The 27,616-nt window shown below is 35.0% G+C and overlaps 1 protein-coding gene and 1 pseudogene across 7 annotated transcripts in view; one reads left to right on the top strand and one right to left on the bottom strand.

Annotated features, from left to right (window-relative positions):
• The window catches only part of SLCO1B3 (solute carrier organic anion transporter family member 1B3), an 86,323-nt gene that overhangs the window by 33,825 nt on the left and 24,882 nt on the right, over positions 1-27,616 (top strand). For 6 of the 7 annotated variants that reach the window (XM_025995139.2, XM_072765868.1, XM_072765869.1 and 3 more), the window contains 2 exons: positions 20,985-21,126; positions 24,651-24,783. In XM_025995139.2, the coding sequence (XP_025850924.1) occupies positions 20,985-21,126; positions 24,651-24,783 (275 nt within the window). Of the gene's footprint in view, positions 1-10,645; positions 10,816-20,984; positions 21,127-24,650; positions 24,784-27,616 lie in introns of those variants that run through there. The other variant, XM_072765870.1, reaches the window with a different exon arrangement.
• Positions 21,877-22,251, bottom strand: LOC112917234 (prefoldin subunit 4 pseudogene; annotated as a pseudogene).

Raw genomic sequence — 27,616 nt, 5'->3', positions numbered from 1 at the left:
GGGTCCATTTCTGGTTATCTATTCTGTTCCATTTATCTATGTGTCAGTTTTTGTGCCAGTACCATCAGTACCTGATGATTACAGCTTTGTAATGTATCTTAAAGTCCAGCATTGTGATACCACAAGCTTTGGTTTTATTTTTCAGCATTTCTTTGGCTATTCAGGGTCTTTTCTGGTTCCATACAAATTTTTAGGATTATTTGTTCCAGCTCTTTGAAAAAAGTTGATGGCATTTTGATAGGGACTGCATGAATATATAGGTTGCACTGGGTAGCATAGACATTTTAACAATATTTATTCTTCCAATCCATGATCATGGAATGTATTTCCATTTCTTTGAGTCTTCCTCAATTTCTTTTTTAAGTGTTGTGTGGTTTTTAGAGTACAGATCCTTTATCTCTTTGGTTAGGTTTAGTCATAGGTATCATATGGTTTTTGGTGCAATTATGGATAAATTTCTTAATTTCTCTTTCTTCCATCTCACTGTTAGTGAATAGAAATGCACCTGATTTCTGTGCATTGGTTTTATATCCTGCCACATTGCTGAATTCCTGTGTGAGTTCTAGCAATTCTGGAGTGGAGTCCTTTGGGTTTTCCACATACAGTATTATATCATCTACAAAGAGTGAGAATTTGACTTCTTCTTTGCCAATTTGAGTACCTTTTGTTGTTTAATTGCTGAGGCTATGGATTCTAGTATGATATGGAACAACAGTGGTGACAGTGGGCATCCCTGTTGTGTTCTTGACCTTAAGGGAGGGGTTCTGTTTTTCCTCATTGAGAATGATATTCACTGTGGGCTTTTCACAAATGGCTTTTATGATATTGAAGTATGTTCCCTCTATCCCTATGCTGTGGAAAGTTTTAATCAAGAAAGGATGCTATATTTATCTAATGCTTTTTTCTACATCAATTGAGAGGATCATATGGTTCTTGTCCTTTCTTTTATTAATGTGATGTATCACATTGATTGATTTGCAAATATTGAACCACCTTGCAGCCCAGGAATAAATTCTACTTGGTCATGGTGAATAATACTTTTAATGTACTTTTCGCTAGTGTCTTGGGATAATTTTGGCATCCATGTTCATTAGGGATATTGGTCTGTAATTCTCCTTTTTGTTGAGGTCCTTGTCTGGTTTGGGGACCAATGTAATGCTGGCCTCATAGAATTAGTTTGGAAGTTTTCTTTCCATTGCTATTTTTTGAAATAGCATCAGAAGAATAGGTATTCATTATTCTTTAAATGTGTGACAGATTTCCCTGGTGAAGTCATTGGGCCCTGGACTCTTGTTTGTTGGGATATTTTTTATTTCTACTTCAATTTTCTTGTTGGTTATGGATCTGTTCAGGTTCCCTATTTTTTCCTGTTTCAGTTTTGGTATTTTATAAGTTTATAAGAAATGAATCAATTTCTTCCAAATTGCTGGCATATAGCTGGCAAATTTGTTGGCAGATAGTTTTTCATAATATGTTCTTAAAATTATTTGTATTTCTTTGGTGTTGGTCATGATCTTTCCCCTTTAATTCATGATTTTATTAATTTGGGTCACTTCTCTTTTCTTTTTGATAAGTCTGACTAATGGTTTGATGATCTTATTAATTCTTTCAAAGAACCAGTTTCTAGTATCATTGACCTGTTCTACTGTTCTTTTGGTTTCTATTTCATTGATTTCTGTTCTAATCTTTATTATTTCTCTTCTCCTGCTTGGTTTAGGCTTTTTTTTTTTTTTTTTTTTTGCTGTTCTTTCTCGAGCTCCTTTAGGTGTAAGGTTAGCTTGTGTATTTGAGAATTTTCTTTTTTTTTTCTTTTTTCTTTTTTTTTTTTTTTTTGAGAAAGGCTTGTATTATTATATACTTCCCTATTAGGACTGCTTTGCTGCATCCCAAAGGTTTTGAATAGTTGTGTTTTCACTTTCATTTGTTTCCATGATTTTAAAAAATTCTTTAATTTTCTGGTTAAGCCCTTCATTCTTTTTTTTTTTTCTTTTTTTTTTTTTTTTAATTTTTATTTATTTATGATAGTCACAGAGAGAGAGAGAGAGGCAGAGACACAGGCAGAGGGAGAAGCAGGCTCCATGCACCGGGAACCCGACGTGGGATTCGATCCCGGGTCTCCAGGATCGCGCCCTGGGCCAAAGGCAGGCGCCAAACCGCTGCGCCACCCAGGGATCCCAAGCCCTTCATTCTTTTGTAGGATGCTCTTTAACTTCCAAGTATTTCTGTTCCTTCCAAATTTCCTCTTGTGTTTGGGTTCAAGTTTCAAAGCATTGCAGCCTGAAAATATGCAGGTGATAATCCCAATCTTTTGGTATAGGTTGAGACCTGATTTGTGACCCCGTATGTGATCTATTCTGATGAATGTTCCATGTGCACTTGAAAAGAACATGTATTCTGTTGCTTTAGGTTGGGTATATCTGTGAAGTCCATCAGGTCTGGTGTGTCAGGTCAGCCCTTGTTTCCTTGTCTATGTTCTACTTAGATAATCTGTCCATTGCTGTGAGTGGGGTGTTAAAATCTTCTACTATTATTATACTATTATCAATGAGTTTCTTTAATTATGTTATTAAGTGGTTTGTATAATTGGCTGTTTCCAAGTTCGGAGCATAAATATTTATAATTATTAGATCTTCTTGTTGGATAGACCCTTTGAGTATTATATTGTGTCACTCTTCATTCCTTACTACAGTCTTTGGTTTAAAATCCCATTTGTCTGATATAAGGATTGCTACCCCAGCTTTATTTTAATGTCCATTAGCATGATAAGTGTTTCTCCATCCCCTCACTTTCAATCTGGAGTTGTCTTGGGTGTAAAATCAGTATCTTGTAGACAGTATATGGATGGGTCTTGCTTTTTTATTCAGTCTGGTATCCTGTGTCTTTTGATTGGAGCATTTATCCCATTTACATTCAGAGTAACTATTGAAAGACATGAATTTAGTGTCTTTGCACTACCTGTAAAGTCCCTATTTCTGTAGGTTGCCTCTATTTCTTTCTAGTCTATATTACTTTTGGGCTCTCTCTTTGCTTACAGGATCCTCTTTAATATTTCCTGCAGAGCTAATTCAGTGATCACAAATTCTTTTAGTTTCTGTTTGTCCTGGAAGCTCTTTATATCTCCTTCCATTCTGAATGACAGCTGTACTGGATATAGTTAGTATTCTTGGCTGCATGTTTTTCTCATTTAGCACCCTGAATATATCCTGCCAGCCCTTTCTGGCCTGCCAGGTCTCTCTGGATAGGTCTGCTGCCAGTCTAATACTTCTACCCTTGAAGGTTAATTAGTTCTTGTCTTGAGCTGCTTTCAGGATTTTTTATCTCTGAAGGTTGCAAGTTTCACTATTATATGTCAGAGTGTTATCTATTTATATTTATTTTGAGGGAGGTTCTCTGGACCTCCTGGACATGAATGCCTGCTCCCTTCCCCAGATTAGGAAAGTTCTCAGCTATGAGTTGCTTGAATATGCCTTCTGTCCTTCTCTCTCTTTCTTCTTCCTCTGAGATTGCAGTAATTCTTATATATATTTTTTTACTTTATGATATTGCTGATTTCTTGAAGCATCCTCTCATAGTCTATTAGTTGTTTTTCTCTTTTCCTCAGCTTCTTTACTTTCCATAATTTTGCCTTCTATGTCACTGATTCTCTCTTCGACCGCATTTACCCTAGCTGTTAGAGAATCCATTTTAGATGGTATCTGACTTAAAGCATTTTTTATTTTGGCCTGATTAGTTTTTATTCTGCACTAAGAGATTCTGTAGTGTCTTCTGCTTTTTTCAAAGCCAGCTAGTAACTATATAACCATTATTCTGAATTCAGTTTCTGACGTTTTACTTATATCCATATGGATTAAATCTATGGCATAGAGTATTACCTTTGGTTCTTTCTTTTGCTGTGATTTTCTCCTTCTGGTCATTTTGTCCAGAGAAGAGTAGATGAATGAGAGAACAAAATAAAAAATATCAACCATGACCCCAGCGAAATACACATTAGACAAATCTGAGGAGGTCGGAAACCAAAAAAAGAAAAGAAAAAAAAAGAGGGGAGAAAGATAATACAATCTCACCTGTGGAGAAAACAGGGTGATATACTTGGTCCTGGGTGCATTTGGGTCTGTTTGTTAGAAGACAGTAAATCCCCAAATTGGGATACAGATAATTGAATACAGTGAAAGGAAGCCAAAAGTGAAAAATATGTCTATAAAAGATAAATGTAAAAATAAAAATGAAAAAAAAAAAAGACTTAAGGGAGACACCTGGGTGGCTCAGTGGTTGAGCATCTGCCTTTGACTCAGGATGGATTCCTGGGGTCTTGGGATTGAGTTCCGCATCAGGCTCCCCATGGAGAACCTGCTTCTCCCTCTGCCTATGTCTCTACCTCTCTCTCTCTGTGTCTCTCGTGAAAAAATAGATAATCTTTACAAATGTAAATATAAATAAAGACTTAAGAGGTGTCTGAGTGGCTCAGTCAGTTAAGCATCTGCCTTTGGCTCAGGTCATGATCCCGGGGTCCTGGAATTGAGCCCCACATTGGGCTCCCTATTCAGTGGGGAGCCTGCTTCCTCTCTCTTTGCCAGCAGCTCTCCCTGCTTGTTCTCTCTCTCTCTCTCTGTCAAATAAATAAATAAATAAAATCTTCTAAAAAAGAAAAAAAATTCTAAATTTTTTTAAAAGACTTGAAACCAAAGAATTGATAAAAATAAGAACCTAGTTGAAAAGGGAAAAAAAGGAAAAAAGAAAAGAAAAATTTAAACTGAAAGACTAAAGACTTACGAGGAAAAAACCCTTGAATTATATATACTATTTTCCCCTAACGCAGAAGTTTTTAGTTCTGAGTGTTCTGTGAATTTGATATTCAACTGATGTTCCTGCTGGTCTTCTCGGGGAGCAGCCTGTTGCACTGTTTCTCAGGTGTCTTTACCTGGGCTGAATTTCACTGCCGTTGCCAGGAGCTCTGGCTCAGTGTAAGCTACTTGAATTTGCTCTAAGTGGCTTTTGTTCCCTGAAAGGGAGATAGATAGATAGATAGATAGATGATAGATAGATAGATAGATAGATAGATAGATAGATAGATGATAGATAGATAGATAGATAGATAGATAGATAATTTGCTGCTTTAGAGGATGAAAAAAAAGTAGAAATGGCAGTGCCCCAGTCTCCTACCCCAGAGCTGAATGATTACTACCCCCACTCTTCAGTGTACCCTCAGGGAAAAGCAGTCAATCCCTTTCATGTGTGCCAAACTCCACAGACTCCTGTGGTGCACACCTGCACCAATCCTCCCAGGAGATGGAGGGGGGTTTCACCACAGCCCCACTGCTTGCTGGGCCCCTGCTCGTGAAGTGTTTGCCTATTCATTAGGGCATCCAGACTCCTCCTCCTGGGGGAAGGAGCAGGGTCTCCCTGTGGTTGTCACTTGCTGGGCTCCTGCTTGGAGAGCAGTCAGCTAACTGTGGGGCAGGGCTTTATGGCAATCCTTGAGCTGAGAGGCCACTCGGGCTCACTAATTGTACCTGGCTTTCCCATGCCAATGCTTGAGAACTCTGATGCACTCAGGCACCCCCATTCTTTCTGTGACTCCAGGGATCCTGAGGCCATACTGTCCCACTTGGGATTCTACCCCACTTAGCCACCTGAGCACCTTTCAGACAGGGACATCCTGGGAATAGACTTCTAAAGTTCTGATTTTGCACTCTGCTGCTATATTACTTCCCAGTAGCTGGCTTATAGAGGCTCCCTCCCACCCTTGTCTGTTTTCCAATACATCCTCTCAGATTCATAACTCTGTACCTCCTACCTTGCAAAAGGTGGTCGCTTTTCTATTTGTAGAATTGCAGTAATTCTTTTCTTAGATTTCAGGTTGAATTCACAGGTGTTCAGAATTATTTGATAGATAACTAGCTGAGTTCAAGGGACCAGATAAAATGCAGGCCCCCTATTCTTCTGCCATCTTCTCTCTCTGCCCCTCTTTTACATTTGAAGGACCCTTGTGATCACGTTGAGTAAACCAGGATAATTCAGGATAATCCCTTTAAGGTCATCTGATTAGCAGCTCTATTTGCAACCTTAATACCTCCTTACCATTGTTACCTAATAAAGTCATCAATAGAATAATAGCACTCAAAAAAAGATGGCCAGGTTCTAACCTCCAAAATCTGTGAAAAAATGTACTCTGTATATATATGCATACATACCTACATTCACACACACACACACACACATTGTATATTTCATATATTTTATATATTCAGTTTTGGTACATGGTATGTTTCCAGTAATTTATCCATTTCTTTTGTTATCCAATTTATTGGCATATAATTTTTCATAGTTATCTCTAACAATCCTTTTTATTTCTTTTTCTTTTCGTTTTTTTAAGAGAGAAAGAGCATGTACACATGAGGGGGAATGGCAGAGGGAGAGAATTTTAAACAGACTCTGTGCTGAACCGAATGCAGGGCTCGATCTCACAACCCTGAGATCATGACCTGAGCTGAAATCAAGAGTCAGATGCTTAACTGACTGAGCCACCCCGGAACCCCATTTTTTAAATTTCTGTGGCATCAATTATAAAGTCTTTTTTTCATTTCTGATTTATTTGTTTGAATGTACTATCTTTTTTTCTTTGTCTAAAGTTTTGTCCATTTTTTTAATCTTTTCAAAAAACCAACTTTGAGTTTTATTGACTTTTCCTATTGCTATTCTATTTTATTTGTTATTTCTTCTCTAACTTTTGTTATTTCCTTTCTTTGACTAACTTTGGGCTGTTTGTTCTTTTCCTATCTCATTGACATGTAAAGTTAGAGGGTTTATTTCCTCTTCCTTTTAATGTAGATGCTTATCACTATGAACTTTCCTCAGTACTACCTTTGCTGTATTCCATAAATGTTTGTACATTGTGTTTTATTTTTGTTTTGAGGTATTTTCTAATTACTTCTTTGTTTTGTTTTGTTTTTGTTTGTTTGTTTTTCTAATTACTTCTTTGAATTCATCTTTGACCCCTGGTTGTTAAGAATGTGTTGTTTAAGGAAAAAAAAAAAGAATGTGTTGTTTAATTTTCACATATTTGTGAGTTTTCCAGTTTTCCTTCAGCTGTCACTTTTAGTTTCAGTCTATCATGAGGAGAAAAAATACTTGATATAATTTCAATCTTCCTTAAATTTTTAAGATTTATTTTGTGACCTAACATCTGATATATCTTGGAGAAAGATATGTATACACTTAAGAGAAATGTGTATTTTGCTGTTAGGTAGAATGTTCTAATGTGTCATTAGGTTTATTTGCCTTTCAGTATTGTTCATGTTCTCCAGTTCTTTATTGATCTTCCATCTGTAAATCCTATCTATTACTTAAAAAGAGGTATTAGGGATACCTGGGTAGCTCAGCAGTTGAGCTCCGCCTTCGGTTCCAGGCATGACTCTGGAGTACAGAGATCGAGTCCCACATTGGGCTCCCTGCATGGAACCTGCTTCCCCCTCTGCCTATGTCTCTGCTTCTCTCTCTGTGCATCTCTCATGAATAAATAAATAAAATCTTTAAAAAAAGATGTATGAATTTGTTAAATAAGGTGAACAAGTTTACATAGTAAAATTATTTAAGTAAGTCATCCCAAAGTGTCTTCAGTGTTGTTCTGTATGAGTCAAATTTTGTGGAGCTGTATACGCTTAAGAACATATATCCTTACAGTCGTGACCATTTGGATAAATAAAAATTCTAGGTTAAATGATCTTTTATTTTAATGCTTTAAAAATATATTCCTTGTTTTTATTTGTTTTGGGGCTTTCGGTCTTGTTTGTTTATATTTATACTCACTCTTGCTAATAAAAAGTGATCTGCTCTCTCTCCTAGAAAACTTCAAATTTTTCTTTGTTTTTAATATTCCTAAATTTCACTCTACTCTGTCTAGTTTTCTGATATGCATGCATAAGTTGGTTCTTATTATCTTTCATGTTGGATATTGTCACTTTGAACCTAAAATTTTTCATCTTTTTTGAGTATTGGGAAAGTTACATTAATTATTTCTTTAAATATTTCTCATCTCTAATTTATTTTTTTTCTCCTGGTAAGGCATTTATTATTTAGTTAAATTCCTTATGAATTAGATCTTTAATTTGGTTTTCCAACATATCCTTTCATATTTTTATCTTGTATATTATTTTTAAGTGTTGTATTTTTTGTACCTCACATTTTCCACTTATTCTCTTTTATTTTGCCTTTATCTTGCTAATATCCTTTCTTATCTATTTTGTTATTTATTACATTTTATTTTAAAAAATATTTTATTTATTTGTTTGACAGAGAGAAAGAGAGAGAGAGAGAGCATGAGTGGGAGGAGAGGGAAAGGGACAAGCAGACTCTCTGCTGAGTGGGGAGCACAAAAAGGGCTCAATCCCAGGACCCTGAGATTATGACCTGAGCTGAAGGCAGATGCTTAACTGACTGAGCCACCCAGGTGCTCCTTATTATACTTACTTTGAATTCCTTTTCAGTGTCTTCTAAAAACATCTACTTCTTATGTCTACCCTGTTTTTTTTTCTTTTTTCTCTTTTGAACGGATTTATCTTCCTCAAATTCTCACTCTTTTGTCCTAAGTTCATATTTCTCTGTTTTTGATGTTTACTCTTTCTGTTAATGGGAACATGGGAAGACTAAATTTAGAATAGATGCTTGTTGATGTGAGCCCCAACAGCTCAGGAACAAGTAAGGGAGATGAGCCTTAGGGTGAAGAACCGCAGTCACTAGTAAACACATGTCACTTTGCACTTTTTAATCTGTAAGCAAATTAGCTAACCATATAGTCAACTGCCAGGATATCACAAAAGGTGAGGGATTATGACAGTGAATACATAACACTGGCTGAAATGAATCAAGTAAGAAGGATGGAAATACACCGAAATAAAAATGACAAACTGTAAAAAACACAAATGGAAATGACCCTAAGGTATTTATTTAGCCAAAAGACTACTGATGGGAACATAATTGCTCATAGCTGGTTAATAATAATAAAAAATTTTAAAAAATTAAAAAGTAGTTGTTTTAAGATATTAAAATTATATGAAACAATAATAAATAAAATAAATATAGTTTTAAAAGACAGAGACCATTTTTTAAAAGTGTAAGGTTGATAACTTAATACCTCTTAAATATTTAGGTAAAGGGTGCCATGCAAGATATGCATCAGACAAGTGCTTTGTAAGTTTCACTCTATAATACACATCTTTCTGAGTTACAGTATATCTTACAGAGAGTAGGCAGGACCTTCACAATCAACACTCTTCCTGTTCTTCTGGTGCTAAGAACAGTTTGTGTAAATAGAGAGTGTGAACGGAGCAAAGTTAGAGAAACAAGTCTTATATTAATAGAGAAAAAGGATGAATCATTAACAGGCTTCCTAATTTCCATACATGTTCGGTGCATTGACAAACATTCACAAACACATTCACAAACTCATGAATATAATTTCCTTTGAACCTGAGATTGACTCTATGAAATAAGTTAAATATTATACATTATCCTTGTGTGGATGAGGAAACTGAAGTTCAATGAATTGTGTAACATTTCCATCTTTGTTAGGTTATTAAGTGAAACAAAGGGCAACTAGGTCTAGACCTCCTCATTGCAAAGTACATTCTGTTTTCTTGCATCACATGCACACCAATTCCATGGACAGTTTCTACTTTTGCCAAGAAAAAACAGTGCAGAGAGTGGGAGACATAAGGAAAAAGAAGGGGGAAAATATGAGATGTAGAATCCAGATATGAAATAAAATCAGGCGAAGAGAGAAAGAATGTATCTAGAACCTAATTTTTCTGAAACACACAAGTAATTTGTCTTCTAATCTAGGTGGAGTAGTATATTAAATTTATGATACTTTCAATTCTAAATTAAACTAAAACCTATGGAAGTATAGAGCTAATAACAAAGACATTCACAAAGCATTCTAACTAGAAATTCTTCTAAGCAACTGTTATCTAATAGGCATGAAAAACATTAGATGTAGTTTTCAAGAGATAACTGAATGCAAAAAAAAAGGTAAATGATAATTTGTAGTATTCAACAATGATAATTTTGCATTTCAGTAAAACAAGCTAAAAGAGTGCCCCATATCATCGCGGAAAATAGACAAGCTTTAAAAAATAAGAACTCTGAAAATAAAAATGGAAATAATGAAGGATTAAATTTCAACAAACATTTAATGGATGTATACTCATCCTATTTTCCAATTTTGCCTGACTTCTTATCATCCCAGCCCCCCACCCCACTTTCTATGGCTCTCTCTTTTATAAGATTCTCCCCCTAATTTTATTTGGCTGTAGTCAATCTAAACTCTTCTTTTTTTTTACATTTTCAGGCTAAAATGGACTACAGGGTTTTTGTTTTTGCTTTTAGAGAGAGAGAAAGGAATATAATTCCTTATATTACATTTAAAAATACAAGTTCAAGAACAAGTGCACAAGTACAGGGAGCATGAGCAGAGGGAGAGGAAGAGAGAGCAGAAGTCAAGATATGGTCACTCAGTGAATAAGATTTGAAGGTTCTATGGCCTCACCGCAAAGCCATAAGAATGAAAAACTAACCTTACACATTTTCTCCTGTCAACTCTAATCCAGAATCTGACTACTTTTGTTTGCCTTCCCATGTCTTTCTCCAGGTGGTTTTTGTTTTTCTTTTAGACTTTATAATTGGTTTTTGCTGGAGGATCAGTTTTGTGGGAATTTACTGAGCTCTTTTGGACATGGAAATGGTTATACATATTTAAAGATCACCCTGGCTATAGTGTGAAAAGGATAACAATGAGGAGAGATGCCGATTAGAAAAGTGGTAGGTAATCTGGGTGAAAAATGATGGTCATTTAAGTAAAAATATGAAGCGAAGCATGTCAAAAAGAGAGATATTTATAAGGTTACATTTTTAACTTTGGAGAATTGATTGGACGTAATCGAGAAGAGAGCAGCTTCTAGCCTGAACAGCAGAAAGAGGTGAAAAAAGAGGAAGAAGAAAGAGATCTGATAATAGTGAAAAGCCTGAGTGGAGTTCTAAAGTAGGCATTTTGGAAAAACAATCTAAAATTCAGCAAAAGCAGTCTTGGCTCAAGATACAGATTTGGTAATCATCAGCATTTAGATGGTAATAAAAACAATGATATTTGATGAGCTTTCCCAGAAAGGGTACATGGAGTAAAAAAAGAAGAGAGTCTGAAACACAACCCTGAAAAAGAAATTTGAACCGTGAGAATAACATAAGCCTGCTCAGGATACTTGAGAGGAGTGATGCAAAAAACAGGATTTGATTCATGCAAATGTAAACAACTCAGTTTTACTGGAAAGGACAGGAAAGAGAATTATGGAAAAGTGAGGGTGCAGTGCAGCAGGAGGTTATTTTAATGGAATAAACTTGAAAATTGATTAATTATACAGCTATTTCCTAGCAAATTTCAAAACAACCTCCAGACAAGACTCTCTTGAGCCACAAACCTGCCAGTTGTGTCTACTTGATGCACATTTATTCTTAGGAATCTCAAACCTGTGAAAAACTGATTTCAGTGTTTTTAACCCCAAGACTTCTCTTTTTCTCATATCAAATAACAATGTTAGAACATACAATTATCTAAACTAGAAACTTGGAAAATAAAATCAGAAAATTTATTTTCCCTTATTCCCAATCTTATTGATTCTCCCCTTAAACTCTCCAAAGTGTGTTTGTGATCTTTTGTTTCTTTTCCAACAGACTTTTTTTTTTCCTGAAGTCAGCTAACAAATTTCTTTGTCATAAGTCCATCTTCTACATAGATACCGGAATTAAGCATCTAAAATCTAATTTCCTTATATTACATTTAAAAATACAATTTCATCCCCCAATGTTTGGCATATTTCTATCCTTATATTCCACCTACATAGATATTCTTTTTTTTTTTTGCAAATGACTTGTGTTCTTTCAATACATGGGCTTTGAATGTGTTTCCTATTTTGTTTTAAATGTTTATTCTTCAATTTCTAAGTTTCTATTATTTCTTCAAAACTTAGTTCAGGGATACCTGGGTTGCTCAGTAGTTGATCGTCTGCCTTTGGCTCAGGGCATCAAGGGTCCCGGGATCAAGTCCCACATTGGGCTCCCTGCAGGGGACCTCCTTTTCCCTCTGCCTATGTCTCTGCATCTCTCTCCGTGTCTCTCATGAATAAACAAGTAAATAAATCTTAAAAAAAAAAAAAAGACTTAGTTCAGATGTCACTATATCTACAGAAACTTTAACCAGTGTAGACAATATTAAGCATCTTTCCTATGTACTCATGACATTATAAATTTATAGTATTCATTACATTATTATGCTGGCATTATTTATTGTTTTTGCCCCAGAAATTATGTTTTTTTTAGGGCATTTATTATGTCTAGCTTTTCTTCCCTTCTTACTCTGCACCTGTCTCAACTCTAAGATATTGTGGAGTAATTGCCATATTGGAATTGCTCAATAAATGTTTGTTGAGTAAATGAATTGAGGTTCAAGTGAGTTAACTGAGTTAATCATGGCTGTACCTCTGGCAAAATAGAAACTTGGAACCATCTTCTGACTTCAATTCCAGAACTCTTGACAAAAAATAAAAAAATAATAAATAAAAAAATAATAAACTGGCTTGATTACAGGTAAACATAGACTTTATCTCTTACCTAAATACCAGCTATTTCTTTCTACCTGTAATACTTTGATATCCGTTTGATAATTGTGAACATTTGTATTTCTGTTTTGAAATCTTTCAGTCTTAAATTCTCTACCTCATGACATAGGCATTTTAATGATTTTTACTAAAGATTTCAGCTTTCTTGTTCCTTTTTTTTAAGATCTGAGAAAATCATCATATCATTCTTTCTCTGCACTTCAGTCCTGCATTAGGGACAGAGTTAAAATGCCCATCTCACAGAGTTATAGTTAGATTAAAAGAAGGCACATTTATAAATCTATCTATATTAACTCATTTCATATCCTTCTAAATCCCAGCTCACTGGTGAGATTCTACTGTGGTTATGTGTTTATATCTATTACCTTTCTTCTTTAAATTTTTTTTTATTTTATTTCCTTTTTATTTTTTAAATTTTATTTTATTTAAATTCAATTAATTAACGTGTAGTATATTATTAGTTTCAGAGATAGAGTTCAGTGACCTTTTTCCTTTCTAAAAAAAAAGTAGCTTGGAATTCTGCTGTGAAGTTTTTTACCCTTTTGAATCTCTTATCTAGAGCGAATTTTCTTTTCAAAATTGAAGAAATGGATTGTTAAAAGCTTTCTCTGAACTTTTAGAAATTTCCTTGTAAAGGACAGGGTTTATATTTGGTTATATTTATATCTGCTCTAATGAGATGTTCTGTTATTTTCTGAAATTTTCTCCTCTTTGATTTCACAAATGAGTGCTTTGATGGTCAGCATTTAGATGAGCATATTTTTCTATTTCTTCAATAATCAATAAATCATATTGTCAATACGCTCATTACTGATTCTGCAATACCTTTAATAGCACATGACATAAAACTGTGTTTAGCTAAATGATTGTAAGTCCTTTTTGATCTGAATGAATTTAAAGCTAAAAGCTGGATGATGGTAGTTCACAATGGTAATAAAAATACACATCAGTATTTACTGTGTGGCTAGTACTATGCCAAGATCTTTATGTATATTATTTCAATTAATCATTATAATAACTTTTGTATGATTATCTCCATCTAAAAAATGAGGAAACTAAAAAATGAAAGGTTTCACTACATGTCCACTCCATAATTTAGCCAACAATCTCAAAACATTTATTGAGTCTTTGCTTATTATGTGTCAGGTATCTGAGTTTGATAGAGAGCCTGATAATATTTTTTCTATTTATTTATTAGAAGAGAAACCAAAACTGGAAGCCTTTCTGTTCTGTATAGCAGACTGAGCATAAGACAGAAGCCATGTCTTCCTACAATTTTAATAAATAATCTTAAAAAGTATTAAAAGCAACTTAATAACTCTGCTAGAACACAAGGATGAGGTTAGATATGGGCTTTTTATATATAGCCTTTTTTTAAAATTAATTTTTATTGGTGTTCAATTTACCAACATACAGAAAAACACCCAGTGCTCATCCCGTCAAGTGTCCACCTCAGTGCCCGTCACCCATTCCCCTCCAACACCCGCCCTCCTCCCCTTCCACCACCCCTAGTTCATTTCCCCGAGTTAGGAGTCTTTATGTTCTGTCTCCCTTCCTGATATTTCCCAACATTTCTTTTCCCTTCCTTTATATTCCCTTTCACTATTATTCATATTCCCCAAATGAATGAGAACATACACTGTTTGTCCTTCTCCGATTGACTTACTTCACTCAGCATAATACCCTCCAGTTCCATCCACGTTGAAGCAAATGGTGGGTATTTGTCGTTTCTAATTGCTGAGTAATATTCCATTGTATACATAAACCACATCTTCTTTATCCATTCATCTTTCGATGGACACCGAGGCTCCTTCCACAGTTTGGCTATTGTGGCCATTGCTGATAGAAACATCGGGGTGCAGGTGTCCTGAAAATCTACGAATTCGGCCTGAGATATATATAGCCTTTATTCTGATGAGATACTTTCCTTCTATTCCTAATTTGTTGAGTGCTACTATCATAAGACTGCTGAATTTTCTGAAATGCTTTTTCTGCATCTATTGAGACGATTATGTGGTTTTATTCTTCATTTTGTTATTTTTTTAAAGAATTTATTTATTTTTTCATGAGAGACACACAAGAGAGAGGCAGAGACACAGGCAGAGGGAGAAGCAGGCTCCCAGAGCTGAAGGCAGACACTCAACCACTGAGCCACCCAAGCGTCTCTATTCTTCATTCTGTTAATGTGATATATTAGATTGGGTAATTTTCATATGTTGAATCCAACTTGCATTCCAGCTACAAATTCCACTTGGTTATGATGTATGATCCTTTTAATGCATTGTTAATTACTGTTTGCAAGGATTTTTTTGAGAAATTTTACAATACTCATCAGAGATATTAGTCTGTAGTTCATTTCCTTGTGATGTCTTTGTCCAGCTTTAATATCAGGTAATGTGGCCTCATTTAATGAATTTGGGAGTATCTCCTTCTTTTCAATTCTTTGGAAGTGTTTGAGAAGTATTAGCATTAATTCTTTTTTAAATGTGTGGTAGAATTCTCCAGTGAAACTGTCTTGTCCTGGGCTTTCTTTGTTGGGAAGTTTCTAATTGCAGCTTTAATCTCCTCACTACATACAGATCTGTTCAGATTTTTAGATTGCTATGTTTGGTTACCCAATTCTTTGGCATATAATTTTTCATAGTTGTGTCATAACTTATTTTATTTCTGTGGCATTATTTGTAATGTCTCCTCTTTCATATCTTATTTTAGCTATTTGAGTCTCCTCTTTTTCTCAATCTGTCAAATTTGTTGATCTCTTTAAAAATCAAACTCTTAGTTTCATTGATTTTTTCTATTCCCTTTTCATTGATCTACACTCCAATAGTTTCTTTTTTTTATTATTAATTTTTATTGGTGTTCAATTTACCAACATACAGAAAAACACCCAGTGCTCATCCCATCAAGTGTCCGCCTCAGTGCCCGTCACCCATTCCCCTCCACCCCCCGCCCTCCTCCCCTTCCCCCACCCATAGTTCGTTTCCCAGAGTTAGGAGTCTTTATGTTCTGTCTCCCTTCCTTATATTTCCCAACATTTCTTTTCCCTTCCTTTATATTCCCTTTCACTATTATTTATAATCCCCAAATGAATGAGAACATACACTGTTTGTCCTTCTCCGATTGACTTATTTCACTCAGCATAATACCCTCCAGTTCCATCCACGTTGAAGCAAATGGTGGGTATTTGTCGTCCAATAGTTTCTACTATTAGTTTTGTCACTGTTTGCTTCATATATTTGACTGTTTTAATGTTAATTACATATATATATATATATATGTTTGTAATTGTTATATTTTCATGATAAATTGACCCTTTTTCATTATATAATGTCCTTTGTCTTTTGTGACAGTTTTTGTCTTAAAGACTATTTTGTCTGTAAAAGTACAGTCTCTCCTGTTCTCTTTAGGTTCTTGTTTGCATAAAATATTAGTTTTCACCTGTTTGGGCAGCTATAACAAAAATACCATAGACTGGGTGGTTTAAATAAAAAAAAATATTTCTCATAGTTTTGGAGGTTGAGAAATTCAAAATCAAAGATTTTGGCAGATTAGGCTACTGGTGATGGCTTGTTTCCTGATTCATAGATGTCTATTTTCTCATTGTGTCTTCATATGATGGAAAAGGGGCATGAGAACTCTCTGGGGTATATTTTACAAGGAACTAATACTATTCATAGGAGCTCTGTCCTCTTGACATAATAACTTCCCAAAGGCTGCATTTCTTAATACCATCTCTTTGGTGGCTAGGTTTTCAACATGAATTTTGAAGGCACAGAAACATTAGCTTATTACATACCCTTTCATTTTTAGCCTTTTGGTGTCCTAGAACCAAAGTGAATCCTTTATAGACAGCATATAGTTGAATCTTATTTTCTTAATCAATTCAGGCAATTTGATCAAGTTATGTTTAAATTAATTATGGGTAGGAAAGAACAATTACCATGTTGTCAATTGTTTCTGTCTTAAAATTTTTTGTTCTCTTTCCCTCCTTGAATTTTTTGTGTTTATTATTTATTTATTTATTTATTTATTTATTTATTTATTTATTTATTTTTTGTAATGGTGTGTTTTGATTCTGTATTCATTTCCCTTTATGTGTACTTTATAGACATGTTTTTGTGGGTACCATTGCAATACATAAAACAAGTTATAGTTATAACCATCTGTTTTAAACTAAGAACAACTAAACTTCAATTGCATGTGAAAACTACTCTTTTATGTATTTGCCCCTATCCTACTTTGTTATTAATGACACAAATTACTCCTTTTCAATTGCATTAACATAGATTTATAATTACTTTTTACTCTTTTAAAAGTCTGTTAAGTTTATAAGTGATTTACTCATCTACATTGCAATAATACAGGATTTTATACTTCCTTTACTAGGGAATTTTATATTTCGGTATGGTTCTGTGCTGCTATTCATCATCCATTCACTTCAATTTCTAGAACTCTCTAGAGTTCTTTAGAGTTCTCTAGAGTATTTCTTGGAGGAAAAAATCTAGTGGTTGTAATTCCCTCAGTTTTGACTTACTGGGAAAATCTTGATTTCTCCTTGTTCCTTAAGGACAGTTTTGACAGATATAATATTCTTGTTGACAGTCTTTTTCTTTTAGTACTTTGAATATTTTATTCTATTCCTTTCTAGAATAAGGTTTTTTACTGAAAAATGTGATGATAATCTAAGGAGAATTCTCTTGTATGTGATGAGTTGCTTTTCTTTTACTGCTTTCAAGATTTTCTTTTTGTCTGTGACTTTTGACAATTTGATTATGATGTGTCATGATGTAAGTCTCATCACGTTTTGTCCTAGATGAGCTTCTTTGAATTTATGAAATTTACATGTACATTTCTTTACTTAGATTTGGAAAATTTGAGGCTATAGTTGTTAAATAATTTTTCTGCCCCTTTCTCTTTCTTCTTCTGGTATTTTCATAATGCAATACTATTCTGCTTGATGGTGGTGTCCCACAGGTCCTTTACATTTTTCATTTTTATTCATTCTTTTTTCTTTTTTTTTCCCTTGGCCCACTCTGAGTTTGTTGATTCTTTTTCTGTCTGGTCAAGTTTAATTTAGAGTTAGTCTAGTGAAGTTTTCAATCCAAGTAATGTCTTCTTCAGTTCCAGAATTTCTGTTTGGTTCTTCTTCCTAATTTCTATTTCTTCATTAATAATATCACTTATTTCTTCAAATATGCTGCGGTTTCCTCTTCCTTTATATGTCGTATCTTTTTTTGTTGGAATTTTGGCATTTGAAGAATCAGCCAATTATTTCAACTTTGTGGTTTTGTACAGGGATGTGTTTTACTAGTTAAGCTAGAGATTCTTTAGACCTCTCAAGTTTTTTTCTGGGTATGTGTCCTCCTTGGGCTATTTGAAGAAGTTTGATGTCTGTCTACTTAGGAGTTCTTCCTGGGGTCTGAAATATTGCACCCTCCCTGGTTTAGTAAATTGCAATACTGGTACTCCACCTAGTGTCTATCCATGGTACTACAGATTCTAGTTCAGGGTTTATTGTCTTAATCTGAGATCCTCAACTCTGGCCATCCACTCTTGTCAGTACTTGAATACAAGCTGGTCCCTCATGCTGCCTCAAAGTCATAACATTGGATATAAGTCCCATTCCTTTCTCTCCCCTGGATACTTGAAGGAGAGAAAAGATGGGAGGTGAGGGTTTTGTCCCAATTGCATTAATGATGCTTTGTTGAGGGAAGACTCTGGCAAGAAAATTGAGTGTCACAGATTTTCCTATTGGGACTTGTATGGTTGGCTTTACACTGTATAGGAAGCATAAATGCTCACAATATTAATTCTGCCAATCCATGAGCATGGAATATTTTTCCATCTCTTTGTGTCTTCCTCAATTTCTTTCAGAAGTGTTCTATAATTTTTAGGGTATAGATCCTTTACCTCTTTGGTTAGGTTTATTCCTAGGTGTCTTATGCTTTTGGGTGCAATTGTAAATGGGATTGACTCCTTAATTTCTCTTTCTTCAGTCTCATTGTTAGTGTATAGAAATGCCACTGATTTCTGGGTAGATTTTGTATCCTGCCACGCTACCAAATTGCTGTATGAGTTCTAGCAATCTTGGGGTGGAGGCTTTTGGGTTTTCTATGTAGAGTATCACGTCATCGGCGAAGAGGGAGAGTTTGACTTCGTTGCCAATTTGAATGCCTTTAATGTCTTTTTGTTGCCTGATTGCTGAGGAATATAAATAATAGTGAAAGGGAATAGAAGGGAAGGGAGAAGAAATGGGTAGGAAATATCAGAAAGGGAGACAGAACATAAAGACTCCTAACTCTGGGAAATGAACTAGGGGTGGTAGAAGGGGAGGAGGGGGGGATCCCTGGGTGGCGCAGCGGTTTGGCGCCTGCCTTTGGCCCAGGGCGCGATCCTGGAGCCCCGGGATCGAATCCCACGTCGGGCTCCCACGTCGGGCTCCCGGTGCATGGAGCCTGCTTCTCCCTCTGTCTGTGTCTCTGCCTCTCTCTCTCTCTCTCTGTGACTATCATAAATAAATTAAAAAAAATTTAAAAAAAAGAAGGGGAGGAGGGGGGGATGGGGGTGAATGAGTGACGGGCACTGAGGGGGGCACTTGACGGGATGAGCACTGGGTGTTATTCTGTGTGTTGGTAAATTGAACACCAATAAAAAATAAATTTATTATAAAAAAAAAGGATGCAGAAATGTTTAAATGGTTTTTGGATTTCATTTTGCCCTGATGTAAGTTATAGTCAAGTGAGGGCAATATATATTACACAAATAAGTAAATAAAAATATTGTGAGGGGAAAGTGGTATAATTTTAAGTAGGTTGGTTAAGGAAAGGCTCACTGTGAACGTTATATTGAGCAAATCCCTCAAAGATGTCAAAGAGTAAATGATAGGGATATAACCATGGGGAAGAGTTTTCCTTGCAGGAAGCAAAGCAAGAACAAAGACCCTGAGGCAGAAAAATAAACCTGGAATACTCAAGGTAAGACAAGAAGGCTCGTGTGGATGGAGAGGAATGAGCAAGTACTGGAGTAACAGAAGTGAGATCAGAAGGATAAAATGGAATATTTGTGGGGAAGGGATAACTGGGGGAGAACAGATCATTTAGAGCCTTTTAGGTCATTGGAAAGATTCGATATTCCTAAGAGTGAGGTGGGAAAACATGGAGGGGTGGCATAATCTAATTTTATTTTGAAAGAATTTTTGTAGTTAATGTATTGAGAACAGGCTGAAAGGGGGATGAGAGCAGAAAGAGAAAGATCTGGTAGGAGGCTAATGTGGTGATCCAAGCTAAATGATGGTGGCTACCACTGGTGGTAGGAAGTAATAAGAAAAACCCATCTGAATCAGCTTGAATTGCTATAAGAAAATACTAGAGTCATGTATTTTAAGTCACGTAGTGACTTAGAAAACAGAAATTTATTTCTCATGGTTCTGGAGCCTGGAAGTTTTGAAATCTGGGTATCAGCATGGTTGAGTTCTGCTTAGAATGCTCTTCCTCATTTTCAGATGGCTATCTTCTTGTGTCCTCATAAAGCAGAGGGAGAAAAGTAAGCTCTTCTAGGACACTAATCTTATCATGAGAGTTTTATGACCTGAGTCCCAAATCACCCATCTCCAAATATTAGGGATTAGGGTTTCAACATATGAATTTGGTGGGAACACAAACATACAGTCCATAGTAGAAGAATATTTTAATGCTGGATATAAAAGGAATTTACTTATGGGTATAAATGTGGACCATAAGAAGGATGAATCAACACATTCTGTTAAAGTGAATTTGAAAATAAAACATCTGTAACCACTAGAATTAAAGTATTTTATTAGGTTGTTGGATATACTGCTTTGTTGTTTTCATTTTAATTTGGATATCTCTGATAATAGTGAGGTTTTATAAATTAAAAAAAAAAAGCCATTTTCCAGCTGATGTCCTGGAAATGCCATCTTTGAGAATGTGTAGCAACTCCCCTCACAGTTAGTCTATACTTTTCATGGGGGAATAAAGAATAGCTTACATCGTGGCCATCTCAGGTCATTATCTAGCTTCTTAAAAACGAGTTAATAATATTAAATGAAAAATAAGAACTTTGACTGTTCTGCTCTAATTATCTGATATTGTAACCAAGTTAGAAAATGATGTTTTATCTGTATAATGATAATAACATTAAAAAGACTAGGAAGGATCAATTGGTATAGTGGAAGATGGGTATGATTTCTATGATAAAAATAATGTTCTTAAGTAAATAAGTTATTTTTAATTCAATACATATATAAGCCCTATAGTCTTTTTGTTAATAATTTTCTCCTTTCTTTCTGCTTTTTCCTAGATGTTCTTAGTAGCCCTGTCATTCAGCTTTACGTGTAAGGCACTAGGTGGAGTTGTTATGAAAAGTTCCATCACTCAAATTGAAAGGAGATTTGACATATCATCTTCTATTTCTGGCTTAATTGATGGAGGCTTTGAAATTGGTAATTTTTATTTCTATTTTTATTATTATTTAGTAATAAGATTTGCAGAAGTAAAAACTGCTCATACAAGCCCTACACCACTAATTCTCAGTCAGGAGTAAATTTGCCCTCCAGGGACAATTTGATGATAATGGATGTTATTTTTGGTTATTATAACTGATGGGAAGGAGATTGTTATAGGCATCTTGTAGTAGGGGCCAAAGGTGCCACTACACATCCTACAATGCACAGGACAAAACCCATGACAAAGAATTCTTCAGCCCAGAATGTCAATAAGCAGACATTGAGAAACTTTAATCTATACAAACTCATTGCTTACAAACTAATATTTTGCAGGGCTTTACCTTCCCTCTTTCAAGATGTCCTTGTATAATAAATAAATAGATAAATACATACATACATAAATAAATAAATGTTGGAGAGAGAATTATGATTCTGATTATTTGAGGGAAGAGGAAGAGCTTTGAAGCAACTTCTGTTAGGTTTGTGCTGTTTGCATATAAAATTTGAAATGAAAAATATTTTTGTTTTTAGAACATTGAATATATTGCTTTGTTGTCTTTAATTTGGATTTCTCTAATAACAGTAATGTTTTATATAATATTGGATTATAATTATAATGGGTTATAATTATGAATCAGTAGCTCATTACCTTCTCCCTTATAGCCTTTAAAAACTTTTAAACAATATTCAAATTTATTAAACAAAAGTTTTTAAAACTTTTATCATACTTTAAGTATTATAAAATGTTTAACTTTCATCAGCTTCACAGTTTCTGTTACTCCTGAATTTTGCAAAGAACTGAATCACCCACTGAATTAATTCCACTCTGTATTTTCAGGCATCAATTTCTTCCTGCAAATATTTCTTTGTTTCTTTTAACATTTCCTGTGTTTCTTCTTGAGAATGGCTAATGAAAACATCACCAATTTGGTCAGGTATCAATAAGCAGTTCTTATGTGCAGGCATGATGTCTTACAAGCATCTTCTAAATTTTGGAGTTGTTTCATTTTCACTTCTTTTTTCCTTCAGCTCTACTTGTATTCAGTGCAAATTTGTTTTTCTTTTGTTGATCTTCAAAAATAATATTGACATTTTCTCAGTCTCCTTCATGGTGGCTGTCATCTTGGGCCCTTTTTAGACCTTTTAATGATTTGAAGGGACTCAAAATTATGTCTGTTGTATTAATTACAAATATTTTCTATAAGTTTGTTGTTTATTTTTAACTTATCTTAAAATATATTAGCTGTTGAATATTTTTAAAAATATTTGTGTAAAGGAAGACCCATGTATCTTCTTACTATGAATTCGGCATTTTCATGATTAAGAGGCCATTACACCCTTCATATCCTTTACCCTTCTGTTTCAGGGATTTAATGAAACCGTCTAAAATTTTAGTTTTGGACTGTTAATTAGCTTTAAATTCTGATTCAGTGTGTATTTCTTCTTATTGATGAATAGATTCTTAATATTTTTGTTAAACTTTGTAGCTGTTTGACAGCCATTATGTGTGCATGGTTTTAAGTTTTACTGGTTTCTTTGCTTACCGCTGTTAATTGAATCCTATGACTTCAAATCTCATCTTTAGTTTTTGTGGAGTATATATTCAAGTAGTTATTTTTTCCTGGAAATAATTGAAATAACATGTTCCAAGCCATTGTTTGTTGGAAAATGCATTACTCTACCATTATACTCAAGTAACAATTTGATTATAGAATTAAAATTTCAAAATCTTTTTTCCTCAAAACACTTAAAACATGTATCTGTTTTATAATATTCAGTGTTACGTATAAGAAATCATTATCAATGTCATTGTCATGCACCAATAAGTATCTCCTCTTTATCCTTGAATTTCAGAAATTTTACCAACATATTTCTGAACTGTTTCTTTTACATTACTTAATGCTGGAGAAGTATAGAAGTTTGTATCTGAAAGCTTAAGTCTTCTTTTAAATGAAGGAGTTTCTTTTTTTTTCTTTTTTTAAGATTTTATGTACGTATTCATGAGAGATACAGAGAGAGGCAGAGACGTAGGCAGAGGGAGAAGCAGGCTCCCTGCAGGGAGCCAATGTGGGACAGAATCCTGGAACTCTGGGCCTGGAACTCTAAGGATCACCACGCCCTGAGCCAAGGCAGATGCTCAACCACTGAGCTACCCAGGCATTCCTTTATTTTCTATTTTTAAGTTTGTTTCTTCTCTTCTATTTTCTTAGTTATTTCTTCTGAAACATATACTAGAAGAATGTTAAATTTCCTCACAATTTTGTTCCTTTAACTTTTTCTGTCTAAAATTTTCCTTTTTTTTTTTTTTGCTTTATGTTCCATCAGTCTTCTCTGATACCATCTTCCATCTTACCAGGTCCCAATATGCACATTTTTGAATAATATTTTTAATTTACAAAAATTCTTTACTGTTCTCTTATTATTTTTAGTCTACCAGTTCTTTTTTTTAAAGATTTTATTTATTTATTCATGAGAGACACAGAGAGAGAAAGAGGGAGAGACACAGGCAGAGGGAGAAGCAGGCTCCATGCAGGGAGCCCGATGTGGGACTCGATCCCAGGTCTCCTGGATCAGGCCCTGAGCTGAAGGCAGCGCCAAACCGCTGAGCCACCCGGGCTGCCCTAGTCTACCAATTCTTATTTTATGGATGCAACCTACCCTTTACCTCTAAAGAGACTAACTAGATTTTTTCAGTTTCTCCTCTTTTTAGTTTCTTTATTTAAGGGTTTCTCCATGAGTAACTTTATCTGCCAGTTCATTTTGGTGCTGTTATTTCATGCTTTTTTCCTCCCATCAAATGTTCACTAATTCTTGGTTGTTATTTGTTATTATACATGTAGCTCCAGATGGATCCGGTTGGTCATGACTTCCTACACTTGGAATGCTCTTCGTCTCCTTTTTATTCTAGATAACTAATACTCCACTTTAAATCTCAAGTGACCTCTACTCCAGAAAACTTTATTTCAGCCCCTACTTAATTTAAGCTCTTCCTTTCTGTGGTCTAATATCACCACTGTTCATCTACTTATTTTTATCATTGGTATATAAATTCCTGGAGGACAAATACTATGGTTTATTCTCTTCTTTATATTTTCAGCTCCTAGTACTGTGGCAGGTACTTAATAGAAATTTAAGGAATGGTAAGAGTGAGTTAATAAATGTTCAAATGAGCACCTTTCTCTCAGGTCAGGAAGATTTCTGCATTTTTTCCAGTCAAAAACAATTCAGTCAGTGCCATACTTTTCAATAAAATTTTGCTTCACTAATATTGCCAAGTTATTCAAGTGTTTTATTTCCTATCTAAAAATTCATTCTTTTTCTTAACACCATATAACTATACAATGAGTTGTTTAATGTAAGTGAGTTTCATCTTCTCAATTAAATTACATGATCTGTAGGGAAAGGCACGTCTTATGCTCTATTTGTATTTATTCTGAGGCTTTCCATTCTATTGGACACAAAATCGGACTGGCAATATTTGCTATAATAAATCATAAAAGGTAATTTTATTCTCTTTGTAGGGAATTTGCTTGTAATTGTATTCGTGAGTTACTTTGGATCCAAACTACACAGACCAAAGATAATTGGAATCGGTTGCTTCATTATGGGAACTGGAAGTATTTTGACTGCTTTACCACATTTCTTTATGGGATAGTAAGTGTTAAACAGCTCTATGTCATTAATAATCATTTCATTGTAAATTCATGGTAAGTTTTCATTATTTTTCTTTTAAATAAGCAATCACTTTTTGAGAAGAATACCCACTAAGCATGTGTAGAAATGAAGTATATTTTTTATGTTTTAAGTTACTTATTGCTTTATCAGCCATGGCTTTCACTGATTTTGAAATAGGAATAGCACTAAATAAGGTTATAGTTTCATAGGAAATAAATGATCTTTTTATGACTTTCTGGTATAATATATACTTTGTGTCTTTGCCTACAAGATTTTGTTTATAGTCAATAAATGTGCATCACCTAACCCACTACCATTCCCATTGAGAGTTTTTTAAGATTTCATTTATTTATTCATGAGAGAGAGAGAGAGAAAGAGAGAGAGAGAGAGAGAGAGAGAGAGGTAGAGACACAGGCAGCGGGAGAAACAGGCTCCATGCAGGGAGCCCCACGTGGGACTCGGTCCTGGGTATCCAGGATCATGCTCTGGGCAGAAGGTGGTGCTAAACCGCTGAGCCACCGGGGCTGCCCGAGAGTATTTTTCTTAAGGTCATGGTATAGTTCTGATTAGAGTCAGATACTAATGATGGAAAACCTAAAATAGCAGTGGCTTAAATAAGATAGAGGCTAATTTTCCACATAAAAAATTAGTGAAGACAGACCTGGCATGATAGGTTCCTGCTTCTCTTTATCATATTGTGCTGCCTTGCATAGCCTCAACCTCATACTCCAAATTGTGGCAATGTTGTCTCAGGCAACAAGATAAAAGAAGAGAAGAAGAAGAAGAAGAAGAAGAAGAAGAAGAAGAAGAAGAAGAAGAAGAAGAAGAAGAAGAAAAAGTGTGTGCTGGCTGAGCTTAAGAAATATTTTCAGAAGTATAATACTTCTAACTTCACAGTGGCCAGAACTTTGTTACATCTGACATTCAGATACAAAGACATTGGCAAAACTAGACTTTATTCCAGTCTGTCATCCTTCTAGCTAAAAATCCCATCTCTATTACAATGGAAGGAGTGAAGAACGGATATTGAGAGACAATGAACAGTTTCTGCTAAAGATATTAATTACTTATTCATTGCCCAAACCAACAGTTATGTCTTTTGGTTACCATAGTAATTCCCTTCCCCCCTTTTAAGAGTACTTTCTCATGAGTACTTTCTTCTTCTTGGTACTGCTTCTTCTTCTTTATCGTTGTATTACTGTTCCTTGATTTTTTTTCCCCTATATTTGTGGCTTCTTTTTTTTTTTTTTTAAGATTTTATTTATTCATGAGAGACACACAGAGAGAGGCAGAGAGAGGGAGAAGCAGGCTCCATGCAGGGAGCCTGAGGATGGACTTGATCCCGGGTCTCCAGGATCAGGCCCTGGGCTAAAGGCGGCGCTAAACCGCTGAGCCACCCGGGCTGCCCTATTTGTGGCTTCTTCATCATGCCTGCCCTTTTATTCTGCTGCTGACACCATAATGTCACTATCTGCTAAGCTCCCTCTTCAATCTTCTTTCACTTTTCATTCTAGATTATTTGTATGAAGTCTGTGCATTAAATATAGCAATAACATACATTGACTTTTTCTTACACTCAAGTCATCTCATAGCTATCTCCAGCCTACCATCTGGTAAGAATTTCCCATGCATATATTCAAAATTAAATTCACCACTGTGTCAAAACCAGTTCAGATTTTTCACATTTACTCTTTCAATGATGATTCATTTAGCCACAAAGGAATTCAAACCAAAGTCAAGGGGCTTATTCTAGATTCTTTCACTATTTCAACACACATGACAAGTGGTCACCAAATATTATTTATTACTATCTTCTTGCTGTCAAGGTTGCTTCCTCCTTTCATCCCCATTGTTTCTAACCTAGTTGAAGCTTCCCACATCTCTGGCCTGGACTTTCTGCCCTCAGTCTCAACTCCATCCTAACTCATATCCTATACTAGAGAATTTATTTTAAAACACAAATATAATTATTTCATCCCTGCTTAAAACTCCCAAGTTCCTATTGAAGGGTTTCTCAAGCTTTAGTTTCAAATCACAAGTGAATCAACAAATCAATTCAGATGATTGAAATCAACAATTTTTTAGAGGAGAGAACAGAATAAAATAGAAGAATATATAATGTGAGAACAAATACTTTTCTGTACAACTTTTATTTTGATTGTACATATATTTATGAGTGTGTGTATACATATGTATATGTTCTGGTAGTGTTGCAAAATTTATTTCTTACTGTTGGTCATAGTTGAAAATGTCCAGTGCCCCTTGCCTATGGATTAATATCTAAACTCATTTACATGTATCTTCACTGTCTTTCTAGCTTCATCTTACACTGCTCTCCAGGTTGGAGGACCACACTCTAGCCTTGTAGCTTTCCAAATGTGCCATAATATGTTATATCTTTACATGTGGTGTTTCTATAGCCTTGAATAATTTTCCTTCTTTGTCTACCTGTTAAGCCCCTATTCATTTTTTTGCTCCTATCCATTTTTAAGATTTATCTCACATGTCATCCTCATTGTGAACTCTTTAATCTACCACCTCTCCCACCTCCAAGGAAAACTGATCATCCCCTTTTCTTTGTGACAACTCAGGACCTGTTATGTTCACTTGTCACATGCTTTATTATAGATCTTTATGTTATAAAGTATAAAATACTTTAAGTATAAAAGCTGTATGTTTTACTTTTCGTTCTCTGGAGCTGAGCATAATGCCTGGCCTGCAATAGGCTGCCCTTGGAGCTCACAGGATACCTTCGGATCAGCATTTGTCGCTATTCTGGCTCCATCTCTGTTGTTATTAAGTTCTTCCTCAT

This window comes from Vulpes vulpes, chromosome 8 (genome assembly GCF_048418805.1).
Source record: "Vulpes vulpes isolate BD-2025 chromosome 8, VulVul3, whole genome shotgun sequence".
Classification (NCBI taxonomy): Eukaryota; Metazoa; Chordata; class Mammalia; order Carnivora; family Canidae; genus Vulpes; species Vulpes vulpes.
Note: the sequence above shows the minus strand (reverse complement) of the source record. Positions and strands in the feature narration are given on the sequence as shown.